At 61.0% G+C, this 27550-nt stretch overlaps 1 protein-coding gene across 1 annotated transcript; it reads right to left on the bottom strand.

Annotated features, from left to right (window-relative positions):
• Positions 1–78: 78 nt before the first annotated feature.
• Positions 79–21403, bottom strand: PTCH2 (patched 2). The gene is made up of 24 exons (XM_050977518.1): positions 21335–21403; positions 20876–21068; positions 10947–11136; positions 10759–10828; positions 10426–10517; positions 8259–8454; positions 8047–8168; positions 7634–7814; positions 7274–7405; positions 7038–7193; positions 6816–6908; positions 6605–6730; positions 6407–6525; positions 5901–6306; positions 5506–5818; positions 5124–5266; positions 4855–5035; positions 4104–4387; positions 3438–3575; positions 3170–3312; positions 2801–2900; positions 2138–2383; positions 1583–1987; positions 79–1480 (listed from the first exon to the last, which is right to left on the bottom strand). The coding sequence occupies exons 1-23, from the start codon at positions 21401–21403 to the stop codon at positions 1583–1585; spliced, it is 4098 nt and encodes a 1365-aa protein (XP_050833475.1). The 3' UTR covers positions 79–1480.
• Between the last annotated feature and the right edge of the window lie 6147 nt (positions 21404–27550).

Genomic DNA, 27550 nt, shown 5'->3' with positions numbered 1-27550 from the left:
ACACAGCTGGGTCTGTCTCAAGCACACATACCGCCCTTCCATCTGTGTTCCCCAGGAGAAAGGGCCGGACACAGCAGGTAATTTATATATAATATATATATTTACTCTTTAAAAATAAACCTTCAGTCCCCACTACCGCCTGTACAAACTACAAAAATAAACCTTTGCTCTCTTTGATATAAATAACTTAGATGACGTGTTTTGGGGGGGGCTGCCCGCCGTGCCCACGCCTGGCACGGGGACAGGGTCCCCAAGGCCACCCCTGCTCAGCGGCAGTGTCGGGGGGCCTGGGGCCACAGGCACAGCAAACACCGCTGGAGTTAAAGTGCTGGGTAACGGTGCGGAGGGTGCCTGGGATGGGGACGGGGACAGGGGCTGGCTGCAGGGACAGCCCCGTTGCACGGGGACATGGTAAGTAATACCGTTTCCCAGCAAGATGTGCCTGGTGGCACCATGGGAGCCCATGTCAGCGTGCAGCGTCCTGTGCATGCTCAAGCCTGTGCCATCCCCTGGACAGAGCACAAGTGTGACACAGGGGGCTGTGATCGTGGGACAGCTCAGGGGCTTGGCACAGCAAGGACCACTCCAAGGATCTCCCCCTTCCAAAACCATGCCTGTGTGCTGGGGAGCCGCAGACTCCCTTTCTCCACTGTGGCACATCCATGATCTCCAGCCTTTCCATCCTTGCCACTGGGGAAAGTGAGGCACAAACTAGCATGTTGGAAGGGGTGAGCTGCCCATGGAGTTGGGGCATGAACCAGGTCTGTGCCCCCAGGCTCCTGCTGCCTCCAGTGGGCAGCCCTGCACTGGGCAAAGGGTCTGCCCGCTCCCTGCCTGCACCCTGGGCAGCCGGGTGAGGCTGTAGGCTGAGAAATAAATCTTTTAAAATAAGCTTAAAAATATATATCTCTCTATAGATAGTTTCCCTTTGCAATAAATAAAGGTGGGGGTGCCCACCCTAGGCCTTGCCCATGGCATGCCAGGGCATAGCTGGCTCTGGGGCTGCCCCCTTATCAAAACAGGGGGCATCAGGGCACCCTGTTGGGGTACCCCAGCTCATGGCCTGGGATGGGTGGTCCCAGGAGGAGGTGATGGGGAGCAGGCAGTGACCCCACAGAGGGGGAGCTGGCATGGCACCGAGTCCACCTTGCCAGCAGCTCCAGAAACAGAGGGGGGAGTTAGTGCTTCCATTTCTGGGGGGCAAAAAGTCCAGGGCAGGATAACCCCCAGCCCTGGGTGATGGGACACGGCACCAACGGTACAGCCTCGGGTGAGGGACATGCGGGCATGGCATGGCCTGCACACAGCTTGCATAGAAGTGCCAGCCTGCCCTACCAAGCCCCAGTGCAGAGTGCAGGGGGGCTGGTCCTCCTCGGCCAAGACCGCTCCGGCGATTAGCAGCACGACACAGGTGACCCTGCTCTGCACCCTCCTGTGCCCACTGGGTGCTCGGGAGATGCTCTGCCCAGGAACCAGCAATCTGCAGGGAGAGAGATTTGGGGGTCACTTGGGTCCCTCCACACCTACCTCGCACCCCCACGCTGCCATGCACCAGCCCTGGGTAGGGCATACCCAAGCTCACCTAGCGCCAGGCACCCGCCCTGTGGTGTCCCATGTTCTGCATCTCAAAGGTGTCGGGCACAGTGGTGCTGCTGGTGCTGGGCTCGTCCAGGCAGTCCCGCTCACTGCTGGTGAAGCCCTCAGGGCTGAAGGTGGGGTAGGAGCCAGGCAGTGTGGGGTGCAGGGCCACTGTCACTGATGCGGTGGCCGTGACGGTGGTGTAGCTGCCGGCAGGACCCTGCAGGTGGGTGCTGTAGGTGGGCAGGGCTGCAGGGGGGGCTGGCCGGGTGCCCGGTGGGCACGGCTGCGGGGAATCTCGGGGCAGTGTGGTGCACGGCTCCCTGAAGGGCAGGGGGGCTGCAGGCTGAGGGTCAGAAACGTCTTTCTTCCCCTGAACTTCCAGGCTGTCCTTGTAGGGCTTCAGCACCTAGAGGGGGAGAACGAAGCATGAGGGTCCCCAGTCATATTGAGCATCCCTCTGGCAACACCACCAGCCCCCATCCCCCAGCTCTTTCCACAACCCTCTCCCTGGGGATGCAGGGGAGTTGGCAATGCCACAATGGGTAGAGACACTCACAGTGATGCGGGGGAAGCTGGGGTCCTTGCCAGCCTCCAGTAGGATGTGTGCTGGGGCAGGGGGCACAACGAAGGGTCCCCGTGGGCTGCCTGGCCCCACGCTCTCCGTGTAGTGCTCTGTGTCGGAGGGCTCAGGGAAGGTGGCGGGCCAGGCTGGAGCGCGCCGGACGTACAGTCCCCCAGGGCCCAGACATGGGGGTATCGACTCTGGTGGGGGTAGGCAGGGGCCATTATCCACCAGGGATGCCTGGGGAGAGAAGAACGGTCAGACGAGCCAGGGACAGAGGAGTATGGAGAAGCAGGGAGCATGGAGAAGTAGGGAGTAAGGGCTGTTGCAAGGATAGGGATGTGAGTGATGCCAGGTGAAGCAGGGATGGGATCAAATGAGTAGGGAGTGATGAGGGAAGTTGTGTGTGGAATGTAGCAGGAAAAAGGTCAGGTAGGTATGTATGAGGCAAGTAGAATGTGGGTCAGGATGAGGTAGAAGAGGGATGGTACAGGGCAAGGGATGGGCTGAGGTGGTTTTGAGATGAGGTTAGGACTGGACAAGGCAAAGATGGATAAGGGGTGAAAGGTGGGCAGGGAGAGGGGCAATGAGGGATGGAGAGACATGGGTACGGGGTTGGGGAGGATGATGGAGAGGTGGGATGAAGGGGTCTTGTACCTCAGGGGGTGGCCCGATGACAGAGAGCAGCACGGGCAGAAGCACCAGCCCGTTGAGCAGCCCCAGCAACGTCAGGATGGTCAGCACCGCAAAGAAATATCTGAGGGGGCCATAGGCACATGGGGTAAGCAGGCGCAGCCATCATGAACCTGTTCCATCGCAAACATGGCTTCCCATTCCACACCCCCTGGCCCTGCCATGTCTCCCCAGCCTCCAGGCAAGATGGAATGGCAGTCCCCAGCAAGATGTGCTCACCAGCTATCCCACATTCCCACTGTCAGACAGAGGGGGCCGCCACACCCACCAGCTCCCACTGCCAAAGTTCTTGTAGGCCAGCATGTGGCTGATTTACCCTTCTTCAGTGCTCACCTCATGATGAAATCAAACTCAGAGCCAGCCAGCATGAGGACACCCAGGAGGGTGGAGACAGCACCATCCATCACTGGCGCAAAAGTGTGCTCCAGTGCTGCGGCTGAGCGCACGTTCCTGCTCCCCGCAGCTGTCAGGAAGCCCTAGGTGGGATGGAAATGTCATGCGGGGCTGTCCCCATGTGCCACCCATGATGGGACACCCATTAGCACATGGCCAAGCGGATGAGGGTGCCAGGGAGTGGGAACTGGAATTAGTCTGTACTCACCAGGGCCACGTGGACAGTAAACTCCACACCGATGCCCACTGAGGCAATGAGGATGACCACAGGGATGGCACTCAGCTTGATGCCCATCAGCCCCATGATGCCAAACAATTCCACAGCAATCATGGCCAGGATAGAGACCTGGAGGGTGGTGGGGTCAATGAGAGATGGCTTTGATTGGCTGGCCCCCTCCCTGGCAAGCCTGATCCTATTCCATATAGGGCAGCCTCACCTCACCAACCCTTTTCCCTCTATTTGGGGTGTCCCTCTGTCCCATCTTCTGGGGGTAGCCTTCACACTGCTCTGCATGGAAGTCATCAAACCCCTGCCCACTACACACATTCCCATCATAACAGGTTCCCTGATCCCTCCATGTGGCTCCCCAACAACTGCCACCTCCATATGGGTGTTCCCAACACTCTACTGCATGGATGTATCCGGGGCCTCTGTTCTCCTCATCAGTGATACTACTGATCCCTCCATACAGGAGTCTCCCACCCACTGCCACCCTCATATGGACATCCCTTCCCCCCAGAGTGCCCCTGGCCAGTCCATCACCCAATTCCCACGAAGCAGGTACCCAAGGCCACTTAGCAGGACAGGAGAAAGGCTGCATGTCCCTGATCCCACCCATCAGGGCCATCCCCCTTGTATCAGGTGCGTACTCACGATGATGCCGGCGGTCCAGGGGTTGAGCAGCAGCAAGGCGCAGACAAGGAAGGTGCAGGCCAGCAGGATGCTGATGGCCAGCAGGAACCAGTGCCGCAGGCCGATGTACTGCTCCCAGAAGAGGAAGGGGTAGCCGCTGGGGTAGCTCAGCACGCCGTGGCGCTGGGCGGCCTCCTGGCAGATGGCCCGTACGCTCTCAATCGCCTCCACAAAGTCGGACGTGCGACGCAGCCCGCTCAGGTAGAAGGGGAACTGGGCGAACTCCAGCGGCTGGGCTGCTGGGACTGGTGAGGAGATCACAGGCAGTATGAGGGTATGGGCAGTACGGGGGGACAGGCAGCAGGAGAGCACCACAGTCACACCAGCCTGAGGGAGGCCTGGGCAGCCTGATGCCTGGCTGGCTACCACAGGTCTGGGGAGTGTGTAGGGAACAGACTTGGGTCAAGGAGGAGGGCAGGGCATTTCTCTGCCTGTAAGATTTTGTGCATTAGTGGCTTACTCTCTGCAGTGAGACGCTCATAGGCTGGAGCAGGCGTGTGTTGCTTAAGGCATAGGGAATGTACGGTGGGATGCTCAGGGTGTGGGATGCAAGAGGACGAGGGTTAAGCATTGGGAAGCAAGGCAGTTTACCAGATGGGATGAGGGATGTGAGGGGCTTCTCTTCAGGGCAAAAATGTGTGGGGAGTTGGGTACTCTGCAGGAGAATGCTGGGGGCAGAGGGGACCTTGAGGAGCCCACCATGCTCACTCACTTCGCAGGTTCTCGCCCGTGGTGTCGTACTTGTCATGAATCCACTCGGGGGGTGGGGGGTAGAAGTTGGCCTGGGAGGCGGCAAAGCCCAGGGGGTCGTTGCTGGCCCACACCGTCAGGCAGATGTAGAAGGTGTCAGGGGGGATGATGCCATTCTCATCCACCAGTCGCCGCGTGGTCAGCTTCAGGAGAGACCAGGAGTGGGCATGAGCTGGGCAGCTGGGGCACAGACATTCCCAGCCCAGTCAGCCCAGCCCTGTCATCACTCACCTGGTTGAAGTTGAAGGGCTCCTTCTTGTTGCCAGTCTGGATGAGGAGCTTGTATGCCAGTGCCCCATCCTCGGAGCCATTGCGGTAGCTGTCATGGGTGATGCGCCCAGCCTGCCAGTCCCTGTCAAAGGTGGCCTGGAGCCCTGGGGATGCAGAATGGGGGATAAGCATCCCTGGGGACACACCACCCTGCACACCACCCCGTGTGACCCAGGGAGTGAGGTGACAGAGGGATGGGCACACAGAAGCCCCAAGGCTCAGCTTCCAGTGCTACCCAGGGTGCTGCACACAAGGGAAGGCATTCCCAGGTCACTGGGGAGCATGCAGGCTGAGGAGAGGACTGTCAGGCAGGGAGGTCATGGAGAAGAGGCAGGTCCCTCACCTCTCAGCCAGTCCTGGAAGTAATGGAGCCACATTTTAGGCAGGTCGCGGTTGCCCTCCCGTACCACGTACTTGACGGTGCTGAAGGCCTGGTGCAGGCTCAGCAGGGCAGCCTGGGCACCCGGGTAGTGGAAGCCACCCTTAGTGACAATGAACATGTTGTAGAAGGAGAAGTACTTGAACTGGGCTGAGATGAAGGCGTGTGCCTTGGTGTCCCGTGGCACGATGTCCGTCAGGTATAGGCCATCATGTACCATGGTGGTGCCATAGAGGCTCAGCCCTAGCAGTGCCAGGAACAGCACCACCACCACCACCTGTGGGGACAGCGAGGGGGTTAGGAAGAGTCCTGTGCCACCCATCCACCTTGAGTGGCACCACCAGGGCTGTCCCCCTCACCTTGGTCCGGGTGCGCAGAAGGAGAGGGGCGTACTTCTCCCGGGCGAAATCAGCAAGGCTCCAGCGGCAGAAGGGCAGGGGGACACACTCCCGGCCACCCTTGGCCTCATCCAGCTGGGACAGCAGATCCCGGGTGGAGCTGGATGGGGCGAAGACCTGAGAGCCCAAGGGGTCACTGTGGGGCAGGAGGATGGCAGGTGAGGTGCACACCTGGGAGGTGGGTGGCAGGACGGTGACAATGTGGTGGCCTGAGGGGTCACACCGGGTGAAGGCTTGCACAGTGGTGGTGATCTGGGTGCTGGTGGCCATGCCAGGGTGCCCATAAGGAGATGGGTGGCAGGCATGGTTGTCGTTGGCGTCAGCAAGCTCTTGGGGCTGGATCTGGATGACCCTTGAGGAGCAAGGGCTGCATGGAGAGAGTGGAGCAGAGAGAGGATGAGATACCTAGTCACCCCATCTAGGGAGCCGTGGGGTCAGACCCAGCCCAGGCAGCCCAGTGTCAGTACCTGTAGAAGCAGCAGAGGATGTCGAGCCGGCGTTTCTCCCGGCGGTGCAGGTCCAGGCTCAGGATAGCAGGGAAAACAAAGAGCACCATGGCGAAATTGAACACAACAACCACTGCAGCCTGCGGGTATTGGGGGACACATGTCAAAGCGGGGTCTGGCCATCCCTTCCCATCCCCCATAAAGAGACCACGGCCCTACCTGGAGGGAGAAGGCACGCAGGGCAGGGATGGGCACCAGGGCTGCCATGAAGAAGGCAATCATGTTGCTGACAGAGGTGAGAGCCACACTGGTCCCCGTGCGCTTCAGACACTCACCCGTCCGCTCCTGCAGGACAGGGAAGGGGTGATGAGAGGGACCATGGGGAGGCAGGAGGAGGCCGAGAAATCCCTGGGCAGTGTTCAGTGCTCACCTTGAAGGGGATGTGCTGGCTCGTCTCGGTGAAGGCGTGAGCCAAAAGGAACATGTCATCCACCCCAATGCCGAGGGCCAGGAAAGGCAGGACCTGCCGCAGAGCAGTTGGTGTGAGCAGAGAGACATGGCCACCACCTGAGAGGGGACTCAGCCGCCCCTGAGCCCTCAGGGTCCCACCCTCCCCGCCCTCACAGTACCCAGCTCTTCCTCTAGCACATACCTGGGTGGTGGCTGCATTGAAGGAGATGCCCAGCAGTGAGCAAAGCCCCAGGCCAGAGGCGACGGAGAGAGCCACAAGCAGGACCCCAGCCAGGCCCACAGCCCCTTGGGACTTGGAGCAGTCCCACCGCAGCATGGTGACACAGGCGTAGGCCAGCTGCAAGAGCACAGTGGGTTAGCAGGGGCCTGGGGGGACATGGAGGGGTGGCAGAGGACATAGAGAAGGGGCACACGTACCATGAGGAGGTAGCCCCCAGCCACCCGGATGACGCTGACGTCAGAGAAGGACTTCATGATGTCGTTAAGCGTGGTGGTGGAGAAAGCATGGACGCTCTGTGTGGCGTTGGGAGGGATGGAGTCCTGTGCCAGCTGCCAGAGGTGCATCCCATTAGAGGAGTCAGGAGCCCCCTGCTCTACAGTACACCCACCCCAGAGCCATTCAGTGTGCCAGCATCACCACTGACAGTCCCTAGGGATGCACTGGACTAAAAGACAGTGTGCCAGAACCGTGGCCACATGAAAACCTGAGCACAGAGGGATGCCATGCACAGGCTCACCCCTGCCCAGCCCCATGTGGGGGCTGTTCCTGGTGCTTACCTCCACGAACTTCCTCTGCCAGGCCTCCAGGATGGCTCCTGCCTTCTCCTCGCTCCAGCTGATATCATGGATCTCGTAGTCATCCTTGAAGTGCTCATAGAGCTGCCGGGGGCTCATGAGAAGGAACATGGTCTGCAGGGCCTCAGCGCTGGGGGACAGGCACGCACCTCGCTGGGACCAGCTGCAGCGCCCCAGGATGCAGGAATGGGTCCGTCCCCCACCCCACGGCACCCATCCCCACCACAGACAGCCAGGAGAGGATCCAGGCATCCTGCCTCCTAGCTCCAAAGTGCTGCCTTGCTCACTGGCACCACACACTCAGCAGCCTCTGAGACAGCCCCAAAGCCCCTCCTGCAGCCAGGGCAGGTGACCTGCCCTCTGCCTGGGGATGCCCACACCACAGCAGCTCTTACCGTAGCAGCTTGCCCTGGGAGTCTTTGGTCGTGCCGCCTAAAATCAGCTCCTGCTGCCAGCGCATGAACTTCCTGGAGAAGCCGTGGCAGCCCCCCGAGAGTTCGGCCGGGATGTCGGGGCTCTGTGGGTGGAGGGGAGGTGTCAGGATTGTGGGGCGGGTAGGAGAGCACCCTCCCACACCCAATCCTGGTCCTCATGGACAGTGACCCACCTGTTGGCTCTGCTTGTTGGGGGCACTGGAGGGACACTGGGGGTCCTGGGGGTCCAGGCAGGGCCGCTCCATGTAAGCCTGTCCCACCTCTGCCTTGTCTAGCAGCTCTTTGAAGCCTTCCAGGGATGTGAACTGCCCCAGCTCCTCCATCAGCTGCAGAGGGTCCAGGTTGCTCCACTGGATGTCCGGGCGGCCCCTGGGCAGAGAGCAGCACTGGGGTCATGGGGGATGCCAAAACTCACCCACAGTGGGTGGGTTTTGGCATCCCCCTATCACCACCATTGCCAGCCCATGCCAGGGGTGCTGCGGATGCCCTCACAGGCAGGATGTGGGGATGCAGACAAGCTCAGCCCCCAGTACATCCCTTACCCCCTCCCGGGGCCGCCCGTGGAATCCCCCGTGCCCTGTGCTCCACAGCGGGCCATGCCCCGAGTCAAGTAGCGTGCCTGATCCTGTTAGTCTGGGACAAAGCGGGGGGAGCCGGCCCTGCTGCCTGGCCCCGCTTTGTGTGAGCAGTCAGGCCGATTACTGCCCGTGGGCTAACATCTTGATAGAGGGGAGCAGGCAGGCAATAGCTCCCGGCATCCCTTACACCCTTCCTGCCATTTTCCCCCAAGATGGAGAGTTTGGGGCTCAGCAGAGGTCCTGGGGGCTCAGCACAATACTGGGAGCTGGGCGTGGAGTGGGTTCTTGGTGGTCCAGCAGGACTGCAGGGGACTTGGGTACCCAGGAAAAGGGTTTTTCCCATTGCCTGCTCTGCTCCCTCCACCCCAGCCTGGGGAGCTGGGGGCCAGCTTCCAGCCTCACTCAGCTTCTTTTTTAAGACAGAAAGGACACACAAAAAAGCCAATAACCCAGCCCAGCGCTCCAAAGAGGGGAAGAAAAAGCCCCAAGCAAGTGTGGGCTCTGGGGAGAAACGCAGCCTAATAATTCATGAAGGCTGGCTGGGCCAGAGCCGGCCGCTCGAGATTCCCACATACCAACTGGAGCTGCTGCTGCTTCCAAAGAGAGCCCCTTTTATCTGCTTTCGCTTGCTTCACTGAGCCAGGGCAAATCCTTTTGTCTTTCCATAGATTGCTGCTCTTTGTTCTCCCAGCTCCCACCCCGTTCACCCCTTGGCGTTAAAAAGGGGGACGAGTCCCCATGGGCCGGCTGCACTCAGCTGGGGTGCCTGCCCGGGCACCCGCTCCCTCGGCTGCTAGGAGAGATGAGTCCCATGGCTGCTCCAGTGCCACCCTGCCTTCCACGGGCCTCAGTCCCAGAATGCTGCCCAAGCCGGCCAGCAATGCCACCAGCATCCCATCTGGCACAGCCACCCCAGCCCCACTTGTTCCTGCTCTCAGCAGTTCCCCAGCCTGGGATGGGGAGAACCTGAGGTGTTGGGGGGGCAAAACCAGCTCCCTAGTCCTGGCTGGGGAGGCTGTGGCCCCTTCCCCCTCCTCCCATCCGCAGCAGCCTGAATAAGGCCACTATTTCATCTATTTGGCAAGGGGCAGCTTTCAGAGCAGCATTAGCATGAGAAAGCACAGGGCTGCGTTTGCTGACAATGCACAAGCCACCCCAGCTCTCCCGGACAAACACACGCGTAAACAGAAGGAATGTGGGGGAGGCTCCCCGGCCCAACCCGGGGTCCCCAGCCCCACCACCACGGTGTGAGGAGCTGGCTGGGACTCACTTGCCACCCAGCCCAGGGACTCTGTGCCCTCCATGCCCCTGGGCACAGCTCAGGAGTGTGGGTGCCTCCTCACAATCGTGGCATCCACAAAGCACTGCCAGGGGACCTGCAGCCTCAGGGACCTGCCTGTGGCACAGCCACTGTCCCCCATCCCCATCCCTGGCCAGTGGGAGGGATGGAATGGGATGGGATGGGATGGACAGTTCTTGCCTGCGGGCTGCAGGCCCCCTGCAGCGGTGTAGCCCTACCTGTGGCACCAAGGCCAGGCAGGGGAGGACAGGGACCTGTCCCCAGGGTGTTGACCCAGCGGGACAGCAATGGTGGTAGGACCAACCCAGGGCTGAGCAAGACAAGCTGCAGCATTGAAGCACCTTGGAGCAGGCAGAGCCAAGCTGCAAAGGGAGGTCAAGCACAGACCCTCGGCAGCATCCCCAGCACCTGCTCCCACCCAAGGTCCCCCACAGGCCAGGACAGTTCCCCACACACACTCACGGGAGATAGGCTGAGCCTCCCTGCAGCTTGGAGCCTTCCCAGAAGCAGTCCAGCGGTGTCAGGATCACACAGGGGAACAGCTTCTCTATCATCTGTAGGAGGACATGTGAGGGGTCAGCAGGGATGGATCAGACCCCTCAGTCTCCCCCCGCCTTGCTGGACTTCCCAAACCCGTGCCTTCCCACATCCAGCCAGCAGTGCCTTCACAGCACCTGGGGCTGACAAGCCCTGTCCCCACCACAGCCCATACACTGCCATTCTTTGATGGACTGACCCCGCGGGTCAACAGCACCCCCGGGGGGCTCTAGAAGGCCATCCATGACCAGCACTTACCCTCTCAATCATGCCATTCTCAATGATGGGGACACCCGACTTGTAGCAGATCTTGTTCAAATCCCACGATCTGGAAAGGCAGGAGGAGGAGCTGAAAATGGGCATATCCCACAGGGGACATGGCAAGGGGTAGAGGGATGTGCAGAGCATAGCAGGGGTCCCCGTCCCCCATCTGGAGCCCGACTCACTTTCCGTACAGTGAGACTTGAACCTTGCTGGCGGCCAAGGCCGCCTCGAGGTGGAGCTGCAGGGCCTCCTGTGTCAGGATGTTATCACCATCCTTCTTCGGGGTCTGGATCAACATCTGGGAGGTGTAGACAGACTCCTCGCCCAACTTCTCCTTGGTGTAGCGCAGCTCCTGGCTCACCCGGCTGCCCGCTGTGAAGGGGATCACAATGTGCCCTGTCAGTGCCAGGGCAGGCAGAGCCCCTATCCCATCAATTTGCCCTGCCCATCAGGATGCCCAGGGAATGGGATGGGCAGAATCAAGACCGCGCAACATCAGATAGTGCCATGATCACTCACAGGGGCTTTTAGTGTGGGGTTCCCCAACTGCTGCATCCTCTGGGTGCTCACACCCAAGGGATCCAAACAGGGACCACCTCAGGACACACTGGACCAGGCATCCCCCTTCCCACCAACTTTATACCCAGCCCCAAAGCAGCTTGTTGGCTTTGCTTTCACCAGAATAAACCCACAGCCAGATGGTTGGTGAAGCGAAGCGGACCCAACCTGTCCACTTCCACTCCATGCACTGTGGTGGGTGCTGCAGAGGCCCAAAACCAGCCCACAAAACAGGAAGCAAAACTGGGGGCACCCCAGCCCAGCCCAGCTCCTCCACGGCACCCCAAGGCAGGCAGGGAAGGAGCACAGAGAGAGGCAGGCACCCCAAAGTCCCTGTAGCTGTCGGCTGCCACAGCAGCGGTTTGGGGACAGGGGAGGGAAGTGGTGCTGGGGACATCATCCTTCCCTGCCAAAGCTCTGGGATCTGTCCCCCTTTGGCAGCAGGAGAGCCCAGAGTACAGCAGGGCCAAGGTTTCCAGCTGAAGCCACTGACTCCATTTGCGGCTGCCTCGGCGTGGAAGAGGAATCCCCTCCCAGCCAGCGTGGCTGGGGCCGGGACCAAACCCTGCACGGTCTCTCGCATGGCTGAGCACCAGCCCAGGGACAGCTGTCCCCATCCCCTTCGAATGGGGGCCCCCATCCCTCTTGGCATAGCAAAGGGGATCCACTTCCCACCCAGAGGAGGGTGGGAAGTGGATCCTGAAACCCCTCCCAAGTGCACCACTTGGCTGCCCTGCTCCCAGCCCCCTGCTCAGGGTGGGTGGGACGCTGCCCTGGCACATCTGGGGTGTAGCCTCCATCCCAGTGCCACCCACTGGGGTACCCCAGGATGCCCCAGCGTGGGATGCTTCCCAAGGCAGTGCCGCTGGCAGGGGTGAGGCCAGCTCCTGCCCAGCCCCAGGAAAGCGAGGGGAGGTCACGATTCATCTGCACCAGGATGCTCCCTCAGCAAGAGGCGGGGGCCCCGGCGGGCCTGGCCCTCCGCCAGCACCGAGGAGGCCAAAGCGAGACCGCAAATAAGGAGCAGAATCTTCCCTTTTAATGACTTATTATATGGGTTGGTGTTTTGGTTTTTTTTTTTCTTGCTTTTTGGGAACGGGGAGGGCAAAGCATCTTTATTGTTCCTGGCTGGGCCAGGGAGCAGCTGGTGTCCATCAGATGCCAGTTGGGATAGAGGTTGTGCCAGGGACAGGGAGGGGGGGACACGGCCGCGGCTTTTGTGCGTGTGTGTCAGAGGGGATAGCAGCACCCAGGGCGAGGGGACGAGGACACAGGGAGGGTGGGTGTCAGGGGTGGGGGGAAGTGGGACGCCCATCCCGTTCCCAGCAGGGTGGGAGGTCGGGCAGGAGGTGCGCCAAGCTGCTCTGATCTCAGCCATGCCACCCACGCCGAAGCCGGGCGGGAGGTGGGACACCGCGATGAGGGGGTGCCCGACAGCGCTGCTGCTCCCGGGGGATGCATCCTGCTACGCCCTGCCCTGCCGGCATCTCCGCCCAGCACGGCTGCGGGAGGAGCCACACATCTGCAAGCATGGGGTGGGGGCGAGCCCCCCGAAAAATTAAAGAGGAGGGGGAAAAAAAAAAAAAAAAAAAAAAAAAGAGAGAGAGAGAAAATAAAAAGCCGTCCCTTGTAATTAGTGTTAATTTGGAACAGGGCACTGCGAGCCGTCAGCAAGCTTCAAAGGCCGTGAGGAAGCCTCAAATTCCAACACCCTAATTAACCAAAGAGCAACATGAAAAGACAAGGCAGCGCACACAGGGCTGCCAAGGACACTTCAAACGGGCGCACGCCCGCCGGCCGGCCAGCCCGGGAGCGGGGCGAGACGCCCCACGCAGCCCCCCGGCCGGGGAGGGGGCTGGGGGGGCACCCCCATACCAACAATGAGCACGTTAATGAGGAACTGTATGCAAATTCTTCCTTTTTGTTGTTGTTGTTGTGTTGGATTTTTTTTTTTTTTATTTTTTTATTCCAATTAACAAAGGGAGCCCTTGGCTTTTTCATACAACGGGCTCTCTGGTTCCAATCAGGCGTCCGGTCCTGCTTACTAACAGCCTGCTCTGCTCCCCGGCAGGGTTTGGCTTCACTGCCCTGGACCCCCAGCTCCCTCCAAAATCCAACAGCAGGGCTTGGAGGCAGGACAGTCTCCCGAGGCAGGAGCATCCTCGCTGGGATTGGGCATTGCTCCTTGGTACCACTGCTGGGAGTTTCACACTGGGGGGGTTGTGGGTGCAGGCTCAGAGCAGTTCCGGCTGGAGGGAGGATTGGGACCTTACAGCCACTTGCACTCCAAACACCCGGGGTGCAGAGCAGGCTCCTGCCGTGCCCAAGCAGGGACAGTGGATGCTAAGGATGGGACAGGGTCCCTGGCAGTGAGGGTGGCTGCATGTGCGGCTGCCTCCCATCCACGGGCCATGCCGGGAGAGCCCTCTCCGTAATTACAGCATCCGCCACAAAATTACAGAGCAGGGCTGAAGCCTCCCTGCCCCCTTCCCGGCCACCCTGCCTGAGCCATTCCCCTGCCACTGCACCCCAAACCCTCCTGGCTCAGGACCCAAAGCACTGCAGCCAGTTCACCCTTATATAGTGGGACCAACTTCTGCCCTCAGCTGCTCCAGCCAAGACAGAGCCTCAGCCCCTGTGTTGTCCTGGGAAGGGTCTGATCCCAGCTCATTCCACATCTCCCCAGGGGTAGCCAGAACCTCCCGGACTCATCTCAGAGGGTTTGGGGTCAGATGAGCCTATGCCAGGTCCTCTGCCCATAGTGCAGTTGCAAAGCCCCCCCAGCCCGGGGCTGGCCCCCTTGCAGCCACCCCGCTGGTTATGGCAGCAAGGGGACCTCCCACCATGCTTTCCCAGGGCAGGGCAGGAGGTGAACAAACCCCGTGGTGCCCTGTCCCTGTCTCCAAGCACCCAGGGCTGGGGGGCAGCAGGCTGCGGGCTGAGTGTGCCAGGGCAGTGTGTCTGGGTGGCACAGGGAGGGCAGTGGGTCCGGGCAGGCTGCCAGCCCCACACTGAGCCCTCCCTGCCTGGCAAGGCTGAAGGCGAGGGAGGGATGTGGGAGGTGCTGGGGACCAGAGAGGTACCAGTGTCTCCCCAGGAAACACATGCTGCAAAGACCACTCTGTCCCATCAGAGGTCATGGTCAACAGCACTGCCACCACTGTGCAGATGGCACCCAGGCACCGCCAGTGTTGTCACTGCTTGAGTGACTTGGGTGGCACAGGATGACAGGGAGGGAACACTTCTGGGTAGACATTCTCGCTTGGCCTCCAAAATCAGTCCCTGTCCTACTTGGTGTAATGGGGCTACGGGATGTGACAGGAAATGATGTTGAGCTGCAGGGGATGTTGCAGCCCTGATCCCAGCTCCAGTTGGGCCCACTAGCAAGGGACTCGATGAGCAGCTCCCTGTCTACAGCACAACATCCCAATGCTAGGGTTGGGAACCACCAAAATGGCACAGCTAGGAGTGGGGCAAGGTCAGGCCGAGATCCCCTGGGAAAAGCCATCCCCATGGGGAACCCCCTTTGCAGCACCCCCCTGCTTCAAGAGGCACGCACGGGGGCAAACGCAGACCGAGCACATCCTGAGGCAGAGACGCCTGCCTTGGGCGATCAGAGCCCCCGGGGCTTCGGAGGGATGCCAGAACCATCCTACAACTCAAGCACTACCCCGCGTCCCGGTGGGAGGGGGTCCCGAGGCACCGCCCCAAGCATCCCTCGGCTGCAGCTTCCCCGTGCTGAGCGGCGTGCAAGCCGGAGGCCACCTTCAAAGTGTTGTGGGGCGGATTAGCTGGATTAGGGAGGCAGTGAAAGGACCCATGCTGCTCCGGAGGAAGTCTCGCCCAGGGCACACTGAAAGAGCCATTTTTACCTGTCCCGGCCGCTACCGCCAGCCTCGCCAAAAGCCCGGCGGCCCCATCCTGTCAAAACACGTCCTCCCGGCCCCATTCACCCCGCGGCTGCTCCCGGGAAGGGGGGCAGCTGCGTGGCAGATGGGTGCCCCCAGCAGCACCGAGGGACGGACGAGGGCTCGGCGCTGCCCCAGCACCTCCAGCTAAAGCCAGCCCCACGGAAGGGGCTCCCAACTAAGTCAAGAGGGGCGGCAGAAGACGGGGATGCCTTCAAAAAGCCAGCGGCGGAGAGGCTGAAAGGGCCCATTTGGGGCCAGCTCCCCAGCCGCCGGCCCCGGCCGAACTCTTTTGTTTAACGGCAAAGCTAAATTAATGTCTTTATCACCCCAAATCGGGGGGCGGCGGTTCCCAGCACAGCGAGGGGGGCAGCCGGGAGCTCGCACCGCCCCGGCCAGCGCCGAGGGGACAGCGGACCCCCGAAAAAGAGGGGGGGGAAAAGGGGGGGGAGAGAGAGAGGATTCAGTTGGGAACTATTCACCGCTAAGACTCCTGTCAGCATTGACATAAATTTCCACTGGTGTTGGCATTTAGGCATTTGCCATTTCCATATGTATAGGGCTGCCTGTACTAATTATGCTAATCACCCCCTCTGTTGGCTGCTGTGAAAAATGGCCACATTAGGCACTCCACTGCTTGCTAATGTCACTTAATGTGTGGTTGAAACATACATTCATCCCCCTCTGAATGGTGAAATTTTTCCACATTGCTGGCTTCATTCAGGCAAGAAATGAATTTTTTGAACTCAGACCACTTTTCCAGGCCCGAGGGAGAGGCAGATAATAAAACCCTCTTCTTGGGCCCTGGCGCTGCCCCCTCCCAGCCGCCAAATAACATTTAAAACACACAAAAAAGATCCCGTTCCCTAAGTCCGTAGATATGTCCAAGTTAAAAAAACATATGTATATAAAAAAAGAAAAATACTTTCTAGGAAATAAAAAAATATATGAGTTGAAAAGGAAAGCAAAATGGACAGGGGCAGATAAGCCGCAGCCATCTGTAAAGTCTTCCAGTCTCTTTGGGTTAATTAGCAAAATTTTCCAGCCCAAAAAAGCTGACCAAGCTGTCAAGGAAGGGAAAAGGAAGAGCAAGAGGTTTTGCGCTCACCTCCCAAAGAAAAATAAATAAAGGTGAACTGCCTGGACCCCATCTTCTGGTGGGTGGGGGACTACTGGGTGAGCCTCCTTCCCTTCCCCCCTTCTCAAGAAGAAAGGTTCTTTCAGAGCCAGAGGGGACTTCGGAGCAGAGGGGAGAGCCAGGCAGGCAGGTTTTTGGGATAACAGGGACCTCAGCACTTCATGGCAGCAACACCCCAGCTGCTCCTCACTCCTCCAAGCCCCGAGGATGGGGGCACCGGGTCCCCACAGATACCCAGGCCCTGCAAACAGAGAGGACAGCAGGGTGCTGAAGGAAAGATCCCACCAGGCCAAGCAAGACAGTCCCCAGGCACCTTGGGCTGTCCCTTTCCTTCCTGCAGAGCAATACTTGTGTCACCACACCCCCAAGAGAAATGGGGACCCTCTTCCCCAGGACACCCATCTGGGAACAGAGCAGGGACATGGCAGTCCAGGAGCCACCCCACAGGAGTGACGCCAGCTCTGGGCAGATCCCAGCAGGCATCTTGCTGCCCCAGAGATAGGGACAAACTGCCATCAGAGCCCCCCAACCTGTCAGCACCAGCCACATACAGCCCCCCAGATCCATCCGCTCCTTTCTCAGCCCCTGCACAAACATCCCACCCCACAGACCCACCCACCCAGCCAGGAGACCACCCACCTCTCTGTGTGCCCACCCAGGAACGGCTGTGGCATCCCTCTCGCCCTCACTGCTGCTGCCCCACACCCTCCACGGGACCCACCCAGCACAGTGGGGACAGAGGCTGGGAAGAGAGGCCACACAGACAGTGCTGAGAGCGTTCAATCCCATCCTTGGCTTCCTGTTGGGGCCTTCCCATTCCCTATGCCACTCTCTCTGCGAACAGAGTCAGCCAGCACCTCCTCTCCGTGCTGGCCTGCCGCGGGGGGAGCTCCAGGCTGCATCCCAGCCCTGTCCTGGGTGCCGAGGAACTGATGCCCTGTGCCAAGAACTGCCGCAGAGGTCAAGGAAGGACAGAAGACACTGCCAAGAGGGTTGGGGGTTTCTCAGCTTTGTGCCCCAAGATGAGAAAAAGAGAGCAAATTCCCCTCACCCCCATAAGATGTGTCCTATTTCATCCCACCAGCATATTCGGGGTGTCCATGACCCCTCCAGAAAGGGACAGGGTCTTCTCCAGGGAGACTCAGCAGCTCTTTGAGAGCGCGACGGCTGTGCGGGGCGCTTGGCTGTTCCGGTTAGGAATTAACCCGGCCTTCCTTTGAACCAGCCCTCAGCGCTATAAATCAGGCAGACCCATTCACCACCCAGGGCTCTGCCTGCCCAGAGCTCGCCTCCCCGGCCCCTTGGCCCTAGAGACGCCCTGGGAGAGCCAGGAACAGCTGCCAGGTGTCTAGAGGTAACTCAACACTCGCCGCTAGCCGGGATTGCAAAGCCTCTGAGTGGCTAATTGCTTCGGAGGAGCCTAATTGAACATTTCCACAGTCGAGTCCAATTTATGGGGTGACACAGCCTCCTTCCATCTCCCAAACAGGGATACAGGTCAGGCATAACCCCAGAACACCGCAAGAACCCCTCAGCCAGCACCCTGGTCTAAGGACATTTGCAGAATTGGGACAGGAGACCTTTTGCTTTCCCACTAGTGGCTGGGGTCACAGCCGAGGCTCAGGAGGACATACCATCAGCATGGCCCGAGTGCTGACCCCAGTCATGGGGCCAAAGCAGGGCTGCCCACCCTATTCCCCTGTTTGGGGAGGAGGGGGATGGAACATCAGCATCATGCTGCCATGGGAAGCAGCTCCCTTCTCTCCCCTGCTCACCAGGATCCCAGCTCCCAGACAGCAGAGCTCATGCTGCCATGGGGACTGCCTGGCACAGGGTCACACTCTGCTCCTGCAGCACTGGGACCTCACCTGGGCGGGGTGGTTTGTGGGTTGGAGCATCACCACCCAAATCCCTCAGCCTGGTTAGGCAGAGGCAGGTGGTCGGGTGCAGTCACCAGAGGCTTCCTGGAACCTTAAACCACCCTGCCCCTGAAATGGGACCCACTGGGCTAGGATGATGGGCCTGGGATTCCCTGCACACATACCCTGCCCCTTAGACACCCTACAGAACTGCCTCAGGGCTGGGATGAACCACAGTCCCACAAACATCTCCTCACCGCCCCAGAGGAGGCAGGAGCTCAGGTGCCCAGCACCCTGGGGATTCCAAACACATGGGATCAAGCTGATGGGATACCAACTTTGCCAGCCAAGGAGCAAGAACTGCATTGCTTCAGCCTGTCACAGTGGTACCAGGCTCACTGCAGAGGACACACACTCCAACCCTGCCACACGCGTGGGAACATGAGAAAGTAGTGGCTGAGAAAAATCCCAAAGCAGCTTCAAGTGCTCTGGATGCAACCACAGAGTCTGGGCAATTGTGTTCCACTCTCCAGGGGCATCCCAGGCCCTCCTGTCCCCTGATAATGTCCATCCCCACACCAGCAGGATGGAGTGCAGTGATCAGGGCTTGGCCATATGAGGGGGATGCTTTGATCTCACCAGAAAATGCAGAAGCTGAGGCTGGCGGTGAGGCAGGGATGTACAGATGGTTATGGGGAAGGGAAGCAGCCCCACAGCTGACAGACGAGACTGAAAGTGTCACCGCAAACCTTCCTTCCACATCCTGACCCACGCATGCCACCCCATGGGACTAAAGCCATCTCAGACACATCGTCCTTGGTGGTCACAGGTTGTGCCAACGCCTGAGGACGCTGGGGCTGTGCCACCCAGGAGCAAGGCACGGAGGGGTCTGCCCCAAGTGCACACTCCCGGGGAAAGAGCCCTCCCAGGAAGGACAAGGGGGGGCTCTGAGTAGCACCCTTGGCATTGCACACTGTCCTCAGGCAGGCGCCACAGATCCAGAGCGGGGGCTGTGCGCAGACCCCAGTGCACCCATTGCCCAAGGAAGGGGCAGGACTCCCCACGTCAGCGGGGTTTCACCACAGAGTAAAAAAAAAAATAAAATTAAATCCAACTCCTGACACTGAAGAAGATGAGAAGCCATGAGAAAGCGAAGGTTCCTGAGAGAGGCCCCTGGCACCCACATTACAGCCAGACCGCAGTGTGGGGGAAATCCCCCAAGAGCAGCCGCAGTTGCTGCTGGCTGCGGCCGTGCGAGCAGGGAAGCTCAGTGGGGCACAGGAAAAGCCGGGTTTCTGGGCGCTTCCAGCCGTCCCCAGGCTTGGCCCCTTCCCCATCCCGCTCTCCACCCTGATGTGCCGCAAGTCCCATTCCCCTTAACAGGAACAACCACAGCCGCTTTCCTGGCCACAGTTCTACAAAACGCTGACTCCTTGCTACCCCAAAAGCACAATAAAAATTCAATGGAGCCGGAGCCACGACCCAGAGTGAGGGAACCACGGAGGGAGCACGTCCCTCCTTCAGCAGCCACAGCTCAGGCGCGGGCTGGACCGGGAGGTATCACTGGATTTCTCTGCTACGTGTTGCAGTGGAAGGGGGTGATGGAGACGAGATCTGGGGAGGGGGGACAAACATCCCTGGGGAGTGGGGAGCAGGTGGGAGAGCCGGGCATTCCTGGGCAGGGGTCCGTGCGTGCATCTGTGTGCAAGCAGCCAGGGAGCGCAAAGCTCTTTTTTTTAAAATTAAAAAAAGAAAAAAAAAAAAAAAAAAGGGGGTGGGAGAGCAAAGTTGCTTCTATTGTTGAACCAAATCCAAGAGTAGCTGAGGACCACACAGGGAGCGGGGCGTGGGGGAGGAGGCAGCGCTCCCGCACAAAGATGGCTGACACCCCTCCGCTGAGCAACATCTGCCCCTGCACAGCACCCCGCGGGGACCCCCGGCCCGGGGGATCCCCCGGCCGCTCCCGGCGGCACGGACGGGGGTGCGATTCGGGGTGCTGCCCCCCCGGGGGCCCCCCAAAACCGAAGGGAGGCGCAGAAAAAGCAAATCCCAGACCCGTGAAGCAGGGCTGCAGGGATCGCGGAGAGAAAATCCACGCTGGAGTTATTAATAACAAAGAAAGGGGATCAGCCGCTTCCACTCGGAAACGGGGATTTGCTCCCGCCTGACCCTGCCCGCGCTCCCGTTCCCCCCGGGCCGGAGTCCCGTGCCGGGACTGGCGGCTCCGCGGCGCCAGCTCTGCCCCAGTGCGGGGCTGCTGCCGCTCCCGGGGGTTCTTCCCACCAGGAAGGGGGTATCCAGCACCATCCCCGTCGCACGTGTCAGCACCTTCGCGCGGGGACCCCCGAAGGGACACGCGTGGGGGTCCATCTTCAACCCAGCACCGCGCACCCGTGCAAGGCGCAGCCCGAGCGGCCGCGCAGACGGGACCCCGGCTCGTGGGCACCCACGGCCCCGTCCTCCGCGGTCCCGGTGACGGGACGCCCGGCGGCGGCATCCTCGTCTTCCTCGTCCCGCCCCGCTCCCGCGCTGTCACCTGCCTCCCGGCCGGTCCCGCACTCCGCGCCGCGCGTGGGGGACAAAGCCCGGGCCGGGAGCGGGACCGGGACCGTTCCCACGGGCGGCCGAGCCCGCTGGGTCGCTCTTACCTTCCACCCAGAGGTGCTCGATGTCGGTCTCGATGGAAGCCACCCGCAGTCCCACGGCCAGCGCCCCGAACACCAGCAACCCCACGAAGAGCACCTTCCCGCAGTGCCGCTGGATCCGGCAACCCAGGGCGAAGAGCAGCGCCTGAAAGCGGGCCCGCAGCCACAGCGGAGTCCTCCGGCCCACGGCCCTGCCCTGCGGAGGGGGCGAGGATCGGGTCAGCCCGGGAGAGGAGAAGGGAGAGCCCCTGCCTGGGGAAGGGGACCCGCAGCGGGGCGGGATGCCCGCGGCCGCCGCACTCGGCTTCGGAGCGGAACCGCGAGTGCCGGAGCTTCCCCGAGCCGGGGGACACGGGGGTCCCCGCACCCGCCCGGCCCGCCCCGGGCTCCTCCGAGCTCTCCGAATTCCCCTCCCCGGCCCGCAGCCCCCGCGAGAGCGGGCGATGCTCGCCCCTCACTCACCTCGGGCAGCGGCTTGCAGCGGGCGGCGCGCAGCGGCGGCGGCGCGGCGCGGGGGGGCTCGTCCGGCATGGCGGGGCGGCTGGCGGGGCTGGGCACCCCCCGTTATGTGGGGCCGAGCGCGGCGGCGGCCCCCATGCGCGCGGCGGGGCCGTGCCGGTGCCGGTGCCGGTGCGGATGGAGGGCTGTGTGTGCGCCGCCGGCCGCCCGCCGCGCCTCTAAAGGGGAGGCGGGGGCGGGGGGCGCCGGGGCCGCGCCGCCGCCGCCGCTCCCATTGGCCGCCGCCGCCGCGGCAGCGCCCATCGCCGCTGCTAAGCAACGGCGCGCCCGCCGCCGGCGGCCACACACCGCGCTCCCCCCCGCGCCGCCCCGCGCCGCACCGCACCGGCCCCGCCGCGGGGGGGAGCGCGGCTGAGACGGCATCGGGGCACCGGCACGGCCCCCGCCCGAGGCTGCCCCACACCTCCGGCCCCGGTACCGGCAGCGCCCCACAGACAGCCCTGGGGATGGACATCCCCCCTGTAAACGTCCCCCGGGGTGGGTACGCAGCCCTCTCACTGCCCCGCCATAGCTGTACCCCCGAGGATGGGCACCCGACAAAGTAAAGCATTCCCTACATCTTTCTTCCACAGCTACGCCGCAAAGGGTAGGCAGCCCCCTGGAGATGCCCCAAGGAATGGCATCCCTCCTAAGCGTGTCCCGAGGACAGGGTGTTGTGCATATAGCCTCTCCTCGAGGACTCACCCCCCTCCCCAGCCACCCTCCTTGGTGCAGGCATTCCCCCATATGCTCCCTCTCCCCAGTGCTGGGCAGACCCACCCCCCCAGAGCCACCCCAAGGGCCAGGTATCTCCTCCAGGGCCAGGCATCTTTCTGCAGCTACTTCCCAAGAGATAGACAGCCCTCTTAGAGAATGGAAATCCCACTGTGGCCACCCCCCAAGACCTAGGCAGCGCCCTTATAGGCATATCAAGGGGTAGTCAGTGTTCTTCCAGAGTCTGTGCATCTCTCTAACAGCCATCCCAAGGGATGGGCACCTCTTCTTTAAGGGCCAGGTGTTCTCCCCCAAAGGACCAGGCATCCCAATTAATACCTTTTCCCAACAATATTCACCCCCCCCTTCCCCTCCTCACAAAAGCAGGGTGTCCACCCACCCCCAGTACCAGCTGCCCTCCCCAAAGAGGGCAGATATTCCCCCAGGCCACAGTGGGGGGCAGGAAGACACTCCACTCCTTGGGTGTACCTATGAGGGGGCAGTGTACCCCCTGCCTTGGGAAGCCAAGTCAAACACCCCAGAGTTGGAAGACAGGGGCACAAAAACCCCATCCACGGGGCACAGGAGGAGCAAAAGAGCCAGAGATAAATGGCACCCATAATTTGTGGGGTGGTTAGAATTGTTTCTCTGCTCATTTCACTCCCTTCTCAGTTCTTTATTGGTTAGACCTGCTGCTGGTCCCACCGGGAAAGCTGCCCCAAGGAGCTGCTGAGGTCACCGAGGGAGGTTGGTAAACCAACATGGAGCAGCACCGAACTCATGTGCAATCCCCCCATCACTACCTTGGAGCAATGCTGAAGATGCTCAATCTGGAGTTTCCTTTGCCAAAAGCGGGGGACACCCCAATAAATAAACGGAGTGCCTGGGGCAGTTTCTCCATGCCCCCCAGTCACAGCCCCCACCAGCCCAGCCTGCTGCTGCCGGGCTCTCCTGGGCCCCAGTGGCATGTAAAGGGTTTCTCCCTCGTCCAGCGATAGGCCTGTAGCATCTGGCGTGTCCCCAAATACAGAAGGGAAACGGCTATTCAGCACTTCTGCAGCCTGATTGCTATTAACAGCTCCACCATTCCCCTCCCTGGTGGACCCGCACTACCGCTGGGCAGCTGCAGCTTTTTGTCAGCTTAATATTTAAAACGTAAGTTGTCGTCCTTCTTTCCAGCAGGGACTGTTCCCCCTCCCCACGTTCTCCATTGGCTCCCTTTCTGTCACCATTGGTTTCCACCTGGGGCTCTCCGACCCTGCCCTGCACCCTGGGAAATGTCATCAATGTCCTTGGAAAAGTCATGGAATAGCCCATGGAGACATGTTCAGTGTCTGCCAGGGCCTGGGGGTGAGCTGTCTCTGCCCCATCCCAGGGTACCAAGTGTTTCCCTAGGACATGGGCACCCAGTGCTACAGGACCAGCTTCCATAACCTCATCCTGGCTCACACACACTGGCACAAGGGTGCTGTGCCACAGGAGCACCATGCAGGACAGGATCACCCCTGGCACCTCTGCCTGCTCCACACCATGCACCCCTGTTCCACTGCCCTCCCACTGCCAGTGTGGTCCCCAGGAACCAGCTGTCCCCCAAGACCCATGTGCCCCAGCAGCACCATCATAGCGTGATGACTTGCACCCCAAGCAAGAGGCCCTGGGGCTCGGCAGAAGGGCAGCTTGTTTGGGGATCCCAAGATTTGCAGCAGGAGTGACAATACCAGTGACAGGGCCAGATCCTGCCACGCCACTGAGGATTGAAAAACCAACTGGAAAATGGCAGGACAGGGCTCAGCCTGCTCTGCCCTGACGCCACAGAGATGAGCTTTGAGTCTCCCTGCAGGGTACTTATCCCTCCTGGAGCCACCTGAAAGGGGACTGGGAGCCCTGCAGGCCTTGGGGGAGCAGGATGGGGAGCAGGGGCTCGGCTCACATGCAGGGAGACTTCTTCTGCCGCTTCTTGCTGACCGGCTGTTTTATATCAAGGCGGGAGGGGGGATTTGCTGTTCTAGATGGTATTTTAATGGGCAGGCAGGCAGCTGGAGCCTGGGAGAAGCCTGCTTTACATTGTTTGGGGTTGTAACAAATAAATTCAATTAAAGGCAAATGGCTCTGCACAGCCCCCACCCTGCGCAGTGTCTCTGTGGCACTGGAGGCTGCGGGAGCCCCGCACGGGGGCTACCCGGGGCTCTGCCCACCCTCGCCCCTCGGCCCTGCTGCAGAGAGATGCCGGGGTGAGCTGGCAGGATGCGGTGGGAGCTGGGAAGGGCAGGGCACCGCACCCACAGAGTACCCACAGAGAGGATGGAGTGTCCGGGGAGTACACCCTGTCCCCACACTGCGTGTCCCACCCCATTGAGCAAAGGAGATGTGAAAATCCCCGTGGCAGGAGCCCCGCCACAGCGAGCGCTCCTCAGGAAGGGCAGCCCAGGACAACAGCCGCGGCGGGCAGCAGCATCCTCCGGGCAAGCAGAGACTGGGCAGAGGCTGGGGCGTGGAACTGAGCTTTGCATGGCCACCATGCAGCCCCAGAGCTCCACGGCCGGGGGGAGAAGCAGAGGGGACTTGGCAGGGACATGCCAGAGCCTCAGCACGCTGTAAACAGCCGCCGCCGCAGCAGCAACTCCTCTGCCGGGAGCCAGCGCCGGGCGTTAGTTAGCTGGAAACCAGATGGTGCTCTCCCAACCACCGGCACAGCCCGCTGGCCACGGCCCAAGCCAGGCACAGGCTCTCAAAGACCCCTGGGCTGCACAGCACCCAGCACTGGGACCCCGTCGAGGTGGACAGAGAGCTGGGGGCACAGGGAAGGCCCCACAGATGGGCAAGGAGTGTCAGTGTGTTCCCGGCCCCATTGCTTCCTCATCCAGTACCGTGTGTGTCCCAGGGCATGATGTGTCGCAAGGGATGGAGAAGGGAAGCAGAATCCAGCAGAGGGGATTGGATACAGGGTGTTAACATCCCTTAAAATGCCCATGCATCTCTGGGTGCCACGCCGTGCCTCAGTTTCCCTGTGCTCCCAAACAGCAGGGAACAACCAACAGCTGGTCCACAGGTCAGAGTCCACCTCATCCCCCCAGATAAGGATAAGATAGGGAAGAGATAAAGCCCCATTTCCGAGGCCAGGGAAAGCCTGAGCAGTCCCCGGCACATCACACCTGGAGTAACTCACCATGGGAAATACAACACGGAATACAGACAGCAAACCCCCATCCCAGCACCACCAGAAGGACCTGGGGCTCCAAGCTCTTCCCCACTCCCCAGTGGTCTTGGGAGCAGGTGCACCGAGGGGGCATAGAGGACCCATCCCAGCCCTGGGATTTTAGGGGGGTCTGCAGCAAGAAGACAAACAGCCGGGGCTGGGGAGGGGCCGGGGGGAAGGACGACATCCCTGGTAGCCGTGGCGGGGGTCCTGTGGTGTTTACAGAGCTTAAAACCCGCCTAAGCCCCGCAAGGCCACGGTGCACAATAGTGTGTGGACGTGGTGACACCGGCCGTCCCCACACCACCTTGGAAGACAGAGAGCCCTGCCACCCACCGCCAGCACCGGGATTAATTATGATAATGTAGTTCTTTCCCCCTTTGTCACCCTAATGAATGGGCCCCTTTAGGATTTTAAGGCCTTTGTTTGGTGCCTCTTTACTGCGGTATTGTAGGATGGGGACTAGCAGGTGGCAGGTCCCCAAACAGCCCCTTTTGTCTCCTTTGGGGGCTGTTTTGTGGTGGGGTTGGGGAGGGGGATGCAAGGATGCAGGAGCGGGGCTGTGCTGCAAGGGAGCTCCTGGACGGACCCGCAGCACCCGTGCCATCACTGTGGGGCCGTGGCACCCCACGCTGTGCATCGTGGCACTGGGGATTGCCAGCCCTCAGCGTGCCCTGAGCCACCCGTGCCCTGGCCTGCTTGGTGGGCAGATGTGGAGAGCCACCATCTGAGCCCCTGCCTTGATCTTTTACTGCCTGGGCAAATCAATTACCCAGCAGAAAAGTCTCTAAATCCCACCATAAAACCCGTTTAGCAGCCGCGGTGGTGCTCGCCAGGCCCTGGGCAAACCTTGCCCCGTGCCAGCATGGAGCTGGAGCGATTTTCCATGGGGACAGTGGGTAACTGCTGCCGGGGAAGGTCCTGCTGCTGGCTCAGCTGTACAACATCTCCCCACTCCCAGGAGGCAGATGAGGGCTCCCCAGGAGTCCTGGCTGTGCTCAAGCCCTTCCAAAGACCTCTGCAGCTCCGTGCCCTTCTGCACCAGTCTGTCCCCCTCCACACCCTGAGCACGGGAGCAGCTGGGGACCAGGGACAGGAAGCTGAGGTGGCATAGAGGCACAGGGAGCAGGGACAAGGCAGGGCACAGAGACACCCGAATGGCAATGCCTTATGGCAGCGTGAATCCATGGGCTTTGTGTCAGGGCCATTGGCTGTGCTGATGGTGCCACCACAGTTGTGATAATGGAGCCTTGCTTCCTCCTATGCAGACACATAGAAGCATCTTTAATACCAACGCCAGCAGAGGGATGACAGCAGTACAGTGCTGAGGGGCCCGGGGATGGTTAATGTCCCCCTGATTGCAGGCTGGGCTGGGTGATTCCTTCAGGATGCCCAGGAGCACTGGAGACGCTCCGTGGTTCTGCCTGGGGGCATTGTCAGGTGCCGGGCATTGGGGATCCCTCTGCTGTGCTGAACCTTCCGGCACAGGGCACCCCGGCTGCCGTGTCCCCCTGGGCAGAGGGGCTCCATGAGGAGTGGGAAGATCCTGGCCAGGCACTGCCGGGGGCTGCAAACTGGTGAGCAGCGGGGTGGTAAAACGGTGACAAGTAATTGGTGTCCCGGCCAGTCCTTTCATGCCGACGCCGTTTTATGGGTGAGGAAATTGCTTGTGAGTCAGGAACACAGGAGACAAATTTAGGAAGTGCTCTCTGAATGTGCCGGGGTCAGGCGCCGAGGCCGAGTGCTTGAAACCTGGGTGGCCTCGCCGCTCGCCCCGCGTTCCCCCCCCCCGGCTCCTCGGCATGGGAAAGCAGACCTTTTATCTTATCACTGCTCTTCCGCCGCCCCGGCCTCCCCCGCACGGCCCCCTCCCGGCGCAGCCGCTCGCGCAGCAGACACAATGCGCGGTGGCGGCCAAACGCGCACCCGTGACCCTCCGGGAGCGCCTGGCACAGGGGGCTGCTCCCACCCGCTTGCCAAAGGGTTCGGGATCCTTTGCATCACTCCGCATTCCCTTGGCCTACGGCACCTTGCTGGCCACAGGGCTGACACAAGGCGCCGTGGGATGAGGGGACATGGCATCCCACCCCTTCTCGGGAGCGAGCCTTGGAACAAGCTGCTGTGGCCCCAGGGATGCAGTGATGGGGAAACGCTGGCGCAAAGGTCTCCCTATAGCATGGGGTGGCTGGTCCTCATCGTGCTGGCAAAGGTGCTGGAGCAGGCAGACCCCCCGTGCTGCGGTGCTGCACCCTATGCCAGCCTTCCCCACG

This window comes from Serinus canaria, chromosome 8 (genome assembly GCF_022539315.1).
Source record: "Serinus canaria isolate serCan28SL12 chromosome 8, serCan2020, whole genome shotgun sequence".
NCBI classification, from domain to species: Eukaryota; Metazoa; Chordata; class Aves; order Passeriformes; family Fringillidae; genus Serinus; species Serinus canaria.
Note: the sequence above shows the minus strand (reverse complement) of the source record. Positions and strands in the feature narration are given on the sequence as shown.